The sequence below is a fragment of the Accipiter gentilis genome, chromosome 5, assembly GCF_929443795.1.
Source record: "Accipiter gentilis chromosome 5, bAccGen1.1, whole genome shotgun sequence".
In the NCBI taxonomy this organism is placed as follows: domain Eukaryota; kingdom Metazoa; phylum Chordata; class Aves; order Accipitriformes; family Accipitridae; genus Astur; species Astur gentilis.
The window spans coordinates 45,464,358-45,473,263 of NC_064884.1; the positions used below are offsets into that span (position 1 = coordinate 45,464,358).

The following is an 8,906-nucleotide window of genomic DNA, read 5'->3' on the forward strand; positions in this document are numbered from 1 at the left end:
CTGTTTAACCAGCAGACAAATGGGCTCCAGGTGCTTTCCGATGGCAATGCATTCATTAACAGAAGCGGCTATTAATTTTTACACCCACGCCCGGGCAGTTGGGTTAACCCTTCCCTCCTGCCTGCTGTGGGGGGGCCCCCTCTGTGCTGGTTGCGGGGGAAGGCTCAGGCAGATGCAGCTGGTGTGTTTGGTGGTATCTGCTTTGAGTTCCCTTGAACAAAAAAACCCAAGGCCCTTTCACGCTTCAGTTAAAGAGAGATCTGGGGGTAGATTTTGGAGCTGTACCTCCACGGCGCCTGCTGTACCCGGCCGTGGGCTGGGGATTTGCACACCGAATTCGGCGTGTGCAGGGGGGACTTCCTAAAGGTGGTTTTGCTCTGTGCTCCTGCAGCCTGGGGGCTTGGGAGCCTGGTCTTGATTCTCACCCACACCTGAAAAAATTGCGTATCTCATCTATAGGACGCTTAAACCTCCTCCTGCCTTTCTGTGCCACACACAAACTGGTCTGAGCAAATGTCCCTGTGGCCTGGGGAGACGTGGGGGAAGAAGCTCCCTCGGACTGCCGGCGAGGCTGTGAGATGGCCGATGCCGAGTCCTTGGTAGCAAAAAGAAATGAGCTGAGAAAAGATGAAGGATATTCCTGGCACTGAAAGGCTGCGGGGACTGCTGCCAGTGCTGGGGCCAGGCTCAGCCTCATGGAAGGTGCTGCAGGGCTGTCCCAGCTGCACTCTGAGCTCTCCTTCCTCTCCTGTCACTGTAGATAAAATACCACGAAGAGTTTGAGAGGAGCAGGATGGGCCCGAGTCCCAGTGAGGGTGCTGAGCTGGAGCGCAGGAACTCCCAGGAGAGCACCAATTACCGGAGACCCGCAGACCAGCAGCATCAGCCGTCTCATCACATCCAACCCAGCAACCCAGGTAAGGCGGGGGGGGCTGCGGGCGTCGCAGCCTGCCCCGCTGCATGGCCCTGTGTTTGCTGGGACGGCAGCCGGCTCTTCTTTGCGAGGGGCTTTGCCGTGTCTCTCATGTCCCAGCACCAGCTAACAGACCCATCCTTCCCCCCCCAGGCTACCAGCAGCAGCAGCCGTCGTCTCAGTCCTACGGCTACAAGGAGCCCGCGGCGCCAGCCTCTACGCAGCGCAATGCTCCTTCTGGAGGGGGGGTGAGTATAACCCAAGGGCTCACAGCACCCACTCCAACACCAGCCCCCCCCCCCCCCCCAGCCCTGATTTCCACCCCCTGAGGGGTCAGGGTTTGCTCTGCTTGCTCCTCACCCCTGTGAAGGGGAAGAGCGGTTCTGAAGGGGCTGGCGGGTGTAATGCTGGGTGCCTGGTTTCTGCTTGGCACAGCTATTGCTGGCATCAACATCCCCGTCAACCTCCTGGATCCGGAATGGCTCTTGCGTGGGGCTGGGCACAGCTCCTTGCCCTGGGACCCCCCCCTCATGGATGGCAGCTTTGCCCATCTGGAGCAGGGCACGGTGAGGGTCTGTGCCCACTGACCCCCTCTCTCCCCACAGAAGCGTTTCCGCGCCGTCTACGATTACAACGCGGCTGACGAAGACGAGGTCTCCTTCCAGGACGGCGACACCATCATCAACGTGCAGCAGATTGACGACGGATGGATGTACGGCACGGTGGAGCGTACGGGCGACACCGGCATGCTCCCCGCCAACTACGTGGAGGCCATCTGAGCCGTGGGAGGGGATGGGGTGCGTGGCTGACAGCCGAGCCCCCAGCCCACGCAGGCCCCCGTGTGTGTGTGTGCGTCTCTCTGCCCCAGCATCCCTTATCCCATGTGCTCTGGCATGGCCTGCCAGAGCCACGTCCTGACGTCTCGGTTCCTCTGTGTTTCTGCAGCCGCCTCTGGTTTCTCTTGCCAATTTAGCTTTGTTCTAGCTCTGTTGGGACCGAGGGACTGTCTGCAAGGGATGTTGGGGACTCGAGAGACCAAACCGCCACAGCTTTCCTTCTCCTTCGGTCTACTTTCTCTCTAGCCCTCCCAGGCACTCCGGCATTTCCTGGCCAGGGGAAGCAGCCGGAGTCGCTGGGACCCCGGCAAAGGGAGGAGGAGACCATCTGTTAGGACCAAATTCCCCCAGCTCTGGTGGGGATGGGCAGAGGGCAGCGATGTCTGTGTGGACGAGGCGAGGGATGCTCATCCCTGGGCTGACGGGAGGAATGAGCTGGCAGCCTCCACCCTGCACCACTCCGGCTCTGGCTTGTCCCATTGCTTTTCCCGGTTCCTCTGTGCAGTGTTTCCATTCAGTCTTTGCTCCTTTCAGTCCTCAAACCAGAAGAAATTCACAGTTAGAATCTTAAACAAAATCTTTCTTTCTCCTTGGGATACAGAGTGGCTGCTCTGGACAGCCCTGGAGGTGGCTCTTGCTCCTTCTGCCTCGGGCTCTGGCTGCCTTGTCCCACCTCCCCGATCCCTCTGGGGCCAAGCCGGGGCTGTGCTGGCACGGGTAAAGGAGTAGCCGCAGCATTGCTTCACCTGGAGGCTGTTGCTCCCTCTCAAGGGCTGGAGAGGGGCTGGGCTCCCCGCTCCCCTGCGCTGGTGGGGGGGGGAAGCACTGCGACACCGAGACCTCACGTCCTCCCTGCAGCTCGGGCTTTCTCTCTTTGGGCCAGAGTCTGGGCGTCCCCTGGCCCCCACATGCCGGGGCAGCCTCTTTCCTTTAGCAGTGGTCGCTCCCCAAATTCACCCAGAACCTTTCTGCTTTTCTCTTGCTGCTGCTGGGCTTTTGGGACCCTCCTGAGCCCTCTACCTGCTGGGTAGATGGTCTGGGGAGCCGGCAGGATCAGCCCCCATCCCTGTGCCTCTTCTGAGCCGGGTGTGAAAGATCCTCCCCCGCTGCTGCTGTGCTGGGGTCCGTCCTGGGTGACCGTCCTGACTGGCAGCTCCGTCTTGAGTGGCGGAGACCAGGCTTTGGCACCCTGAGCCACCCTGCACCTCCCACTGGTCCCCAGTGGCGGTGGCTTTTGAGGCCACCGCTGACTTGGGATCATGTCATGGACCAAAATCTCAAAGCACATCCCTGTCTCCTTCTCTTTTGGGCTTCGAAGCTGCTGAAGCTGGACAGGGGCAGGTATAACTGGAAGCCTGCACAGGGAGAGCAGGAGCAGGATGCTCTTCTCCCGGGTCACAGAAGCTGAATATCGGGGCAGCGGTCATGGCTCCGTGCTGCCTCCGGCACTCCGGCTGCCCCGTCCCTGCTCACAGCCCCGGCTCAGCCCGAACCGTGGAGACTGGGCAGCCGGAGGGGACCGTTCCCCTGCCAGGCTGTTCGCGGCTTTGGCTGCGCTGCACCGCACCACGGGGCCAGGATGCTTCCAAGGGGAAGCTGCCGCCTTTGCTATTCCCAAAGGAAAAGAGGGAATCTAGGGACCAAAGCGGCTGAGTTGAGACGTTCCTTGGCTCTGTTTGGGGACACGTCCTTGGGGACACGTCCTCGGGGATGGTCTCGTGGAGGGGGAGAGGATCCCACCCCCTCAACGCTTGCAGTCCCCTTTCTCAAAGCACACGGGGCTGCAGGGCTGGTTCAGGGACGGTGCTGGCGTCAAGGTGACCGGAGTCGGGGGCTGCTGGAGGAAACGCTGTTCTGGCAGAGACGGGGTTCCTGGCAGGGCAGAGACCCGCCGGGAGGGCATGAGCCAGGCAGAGGGGAGCGTTTTGCTCCTGGCTCGTTCCCCAGCTGGCTGCAACGGGAGAGGGGAAGAGTGATGGGGACTCCTGGTACCGTCGGTTCCCTTGGGGTGAAAACGGGACCCCAGAAGCAGCCAGGATGGGCTTTACGGGATGGGAATCCCAGTTGGTGCTAAAACAAGCAAGCACAAGAGCAGGAGAGAGGGGGTGGCTGGGCAGGGGGGGAGTCTGCATCTCCCTGCTAATCCTCTTCTTAATCACGTTCTTGTCTGGGAATGGGGGGGGAGCATCAATGTGAATAAACTGTTTTTTAATGGACCAAATAACACAGGCAATTACGTTTTGGTATACAGACCTTTTTTTAATGCTACCTTGAAAGCATTGTCCTAATTCTCCCCTCCCATACCCTGCCCCTTCTCCCCTACCATGGGAAACAAACCTCTTACTGCTTGATTTCTGCCTTTTCTCTCAACTTATGCACTTTTTTGCCTTTTTTCATAGCTGAAAAGCACCTAAACCTGTATTTAAAATAAATAAATAAATAAAATAGTAAAAAAAAAGAAGAAAAATTAAAAGCTAAATTGCTTCTCATCACGTGTAAAATAGACCTTGTCCATCCCAGCTTCCCTGGTTGCATCTCAGTGCTGAGCTTAGAACGTGTTTTCTTCCAGATCCGTTGCTTGATTGGGGTTTGTCCTTGTGTACTCCTTCCCGTCGGGTTGAGCACCCACCAATAAAAAACGTTATTTGGCCTTTTTAACTGAACCATCGAATGGAACAAATCAACTGATTCTCTTCCCGGTTTACTCGAATTAAAAATAAAAGTATAATTTTTACCTGCCGATTGCACTGGGTTTGACTGCGGTTGCTTTTCTGGACATTTTCCTGCTCCCTTGAGACACAGTGGGGATCTCGGGTCCAGGGGAGGCTGCCAGAGCCAGGGTCCTCATCTCTGCCTGGCTCCCCTGGGACGGGGAAACGCTGGCATCCCTGGGAACCAACCTGGGATGCAGCTTCTTGGCTCGTCCCTTGCTCATAGCATGGTGTGAAGCCGAGGGATATGCTTGAAGTGTTCAGAGCCCTGCTGCAGCGTGTCTGGCTGATGTGCTGCAGCCACCGGGTACCACGGAGCCCTGGGAAATCAGCTGCGAAATTCAGCTGTAAGCCACATTGGAGAAATTGTCATAGCGGGATGGAGGCGCAGGCGATGCCTCTGTTACAACATGTGTCTGGGATTTGCTGGGGTTCAGGTGTGCTGGTGGCTGCTCCAGAGACCAGACCCATCCAGGGAAATGGTCAGTGTTGCTGTGAGCAGCGCAGCATGGGCATCAGGTCCCAGTTCTGCCCGACTTCTGTGGGAATGCAGCACTGCAACAGCCGGGTCCTGCAGACCCCAGCCAGCCCTTGTGCTCAGGGAGCAGCTGGCGACAGCTTAGCGTGGCCGCTGCAGCCTCTCAAGGTGGGATTTTCAGCAATTACAGTGTTAGCAGTGGGAAAAGAAAATCTTGAAGGTATGCGGAAAAGGATGTTATTTGCATCAACAGCACTAGCCAGAAAAAAATTAAAAAGGCTCCATGACTGTTGCTGCTTACTTAAAACCATATCGCTTTAAACGGTACTGAAGCAGGTGGTGTGGCACTGAAAGCAAAGGATGCTGCAGCACCCCAGGAGCGCCAGACTCCGAAAGGTGAGAGTTCAGAGCAGTCCACACCGATCGACAGGGCTTTGCGATGGCCAAAGCTCAGTTTTGCTTCTTTCCCCATAGGGTGGGCCCTTTCCCAGCTGCAAACGGGGAGTCGCATCACCATAAGCACCCCCAGAAACTGGGCAGCAGTTTGGGTAAGGAAGAAGCAGGGGCAAAGCAACCCTCCCGCAGGCAGACGGTGCCTCTCGGGAGCCCTGCTCCACTCTCCTCTGCCCGTGCGAGGCTGAAGCTCCATGCGACCGCCTGTGTTTATCCCTTTATTTTCCGCCTGCCTGCTGGAAAGCGGCTCTGTCAGCTCCGGCATCATCTCTCCATCCTGAGCAGAGCGAGCCGTGCTCTGGCTGGGAGGGGAGGACGCAGCAGCTGAGCCGCAGGGGCTGGCGAGCGAAGAGGCGGCTCTCTGCCGAGCATCCCCTTTCCACGCCGCGGGGAGCCCGGCAGCCCCTGCCCCACCAGCTCCTTGCTCACCATGTTGGATATTTTCATCCTGATGTTTTTTGCCATCATCGGCCTGGTGATCCTCTCTTACATCATTTACATGCTCTAGAGCGATGCTGGGGAAGATGCGGCTCAGCATCAGCCTCGCAATCGAAGCATCGTCCAGGTGAGCCAGCTGCTCCTCGTCCCACCAGGCTTTGATTTCTGGGAAGAAAGGTGTCTGGGGAGCGGGGGGAGAGGGGATAGTTTTGGGTTTAATGCTGTTGTCTTTGGCTGCTGCTCCCTCTGCCTGGCCGAGGCAGCTGAGCTGTTTCCTGCTCAGGGCTGGAAGGAGGGCACCAGGGTTTATTTTATAAATCAGGCCACCTCGCCGGCTGAAATGTGCACCGGCTATTGTGCAGCTGCTGGTTTCTCCCTGCTGGGTTTATCAGCCCCTTCCCGTTTGGAAAACCTGCTCTCTGCCTTTTATAGTGCTGCAGCATGAACTTGTGGCTTTTGTTCCCAAGAGGGAACAAATAAAACAGCTTAGGGGAGAAGCAAGAAGGGAACCCGGTTGCATCATTTTAAAGGAGGCCAAGGGAGGGGGGTCGGTGTCCTGGTGCCTCTGCCCCCCTGTGCCGGGCGAAGGGGGGGCTGCTGCCACTGCCTTGGCTGGCATACCCTGCCATTGCCACCCATCACCATCTCGGGGTCTCCCGCAGCTCTCGTGCCCAGCTCAGACAAGCCTCTCCTTTCTTTTCCACAGCCGCCGCCGGGTCCGTCTCCCTCGGAGCCTTCTGGAAAAGCGTTAACCCTCTGCGAGCAACCGGCTGCCTGACACGGAGCAAGGAGCCGCCCGGGCTCAGGGCCGGCGTTGCGGAGGGAGCTGAGCAGGAGCGGCCGAGTGAGGCGAAGGAGGGAAATGGGGTGGCAGGGGAGAGGGCTGCGAGGTGACGTCCCGCTGCCGAGATGTAGGTTGTTCCCGGTGACACACGCGGCGTGCCGGGGGGATGCTAAGGGTCCTGCCCCTCCCCATGTGGTTTAGCCCCTTGGGATGAGCGCTTCCGAGGTCGGTCTTTTGGGTTTAATTTTAGAAAAGCACTTATATTTTTAGTGAAAAATGTTCAAGGAAATGAAATAAAGAGAGGAACGACACAGGAGAGTGAACTCGTCTGCTGGTGTTGACTCTGCCGAAATGCAGCCCGGTGCATCGACTGCAGGGCTGGGGTGCACACGGCTCCGGGAGCAAACCCCGCTTCTGCGGAGAGGCGCGGGGCACCCTGCGAGCCCCGAGAAGGATGAGATATTGGCGAACCATGCTGAGACATCTCTGTGTCCCCCAGCCTGAGCAGCAGCTGCTGTGGAGGGGTCCAAACCAGGCTCTCTCCTGCTTGGAGGATGCCTGAGCATCTAAGCCATGGCTCACCCTCACTCAGGTCCCCTCTCCTGTGTTCAGGGGAGGTCTCAGTTAACCTCAGCATAGAAAAAAGGAACATTTTTAATATGATGGAAATTTCTGTGGGATGGAAAGAACATTTCAGAGCTTGATTTTCCCCAGCTTGGAGAGGTCTGGGAAGGTATTTGGGGCATCAGAAGGATTTTTCCTGTCCTTTTTTGAAGCCCTACATCGATGCCTGCCCTCACACTCTCAGTCACGTGCAATGCTGTTTTCAGACCGAAAGATTCATCCTCCTAGAAGACAAAATTTTCATCTGCCTGGTCTCTCCCAGGAATTTATTTTTTTTTTAAGCAATAAACATCTGAAATATCTGTAATAGGAAAGACTACTCACGCCCCATTAGTTAACCACAGCACTATCACACGAGTGGGTGCGAGAACAGGATCCAGGGAGAGCAGGGGCTGTGTAGGCACTGCCAGGGTACGCTGGAATTGGTTGGTAAGACTTTCAGAAGAAGGTATTTACAGAAAGAAGAGGGATTTCAGAGTCTGGGAATGCTGGATGCAGTTAGCATTGCCAGCCAAATACTTGACACTGCAATTTCCTGTTAGTAAAACTCCTGAGAGAAACGCAAAGTTGGTGAGTTTGCTCCCAAGCGTGTTCTCAGTGCACCAGCCTCAGCCTGAGCTCCCCCGGGGCAGTCCTTTACCGCTGAGCCCCGGAGATGCGGAAAGGCTTCGCCTCGCTCCACCACCAAATATAGTCGAAAGTCAGAAGCTTGAAATATTCTGGGAAGAATGTCTTCAAGCATAAGTCATGTTCTCAATAACCTCCGCTTCGTGAATCTGTATCTGATGTCAACATCTGCAGTGATTAAGAGGGAGTAAGTAACAAGGAATGCATGGAATGGAAACTCAGCTGAGTGTGAAACCAGGAACAATAATTTTCTCTTACTCCGAACACTCCTCTCCCCTCGGAAGGCCTTACAAACCCACCAGCTATGCGTAACAATCCTTTCCTCCATGCCCCAAATCAGCCAGCTCCGCGCTGGAAGGTGAAGTGACCCAGCCCAAAAGCTGGGGACTGCAAAGGCATTGAAACCGCCAGGCAGAACGAGGTGTTTGCAGACAGACAAACGGCCACAACGGACAGGGACAGCTCTTTAGCAGAGGGGATATGGTGCCCTGCAGCTCAGATTGCAATCAGGGTGCAGCCCTGCTCTGAAAAGGGCTACGCTGGCACAAGGGGAATTTTGCTTCTCATTCTGGGAGGGTTCTACCGACTGCCCACGGCAGCAGTTAAAATTTGGCAGCAGAAGAAAAAGCACCATTTTCTCAAGTATCACTGTCCCGGCTCCTCTGGTGCATGGTGCTGCCTGGGGGCTCCCCACCTGGACACCATTAGCCCAGCGGTGTTTAATTACGGGAGCCGATCAGAGGGTGATATTGGAAAAGGAGGCTGCAAGGCTGGTGTCATTTTCCAGTTCAAACAAAACTGGTTTGGGAAGCACCGCTTCGGTGGGTTTGAGCTTTGATCCTTTGGGGAGGAAGGTCCTCGTCTGGTGGAAACGCTGGCGTACGTCTGAGCGCTGCAAAAACTAATGCCAAACACTTGCTGAGCTATTGTGTATGTAAGAGAGCGGTTAATAATAATTAATAATGCCATCAATATTTCACAACTGGAAGCCGCATAAAACTCGCATTCCTGGAGGATCTGCTGCGAGAGCGAGCTAGTGCTG

The 8,906-nt window shown here is 56.3% G+C and overlaps 1 protein-coding gene across 1 annotated transcript in view; it reads left to right on the top strand.

The window, feature by feature from the left end:
• LASP1 (LIM and SH3 protein 1) overlaps window positions 1-4,491 on the top strand; it is a 34,970-nt gene extending 30,479 nt beyond the window's left edge. The window contains exons 5-7 of the mRNA XM_049800333.1: window positions 761-917; window positions 1,067-1,161; window positions 1,519-4,491. Coding sequence (XP_049656290.1) covers window positions 761-917; window positions 1,067-1,161; window positions 1,519-1,692 — 426 coding nt within the window. The 3' untranslated portion in view covers window positions 1,693-4,491. The remainder of the gene's footprint in view (window positions 1-760; window positions 918-1,066; window positions 1,162-1,518) is intronic.
• The last annotated feature ends 4,415 nt before the right edge of the window (window positions 4,492-8,906 follow it).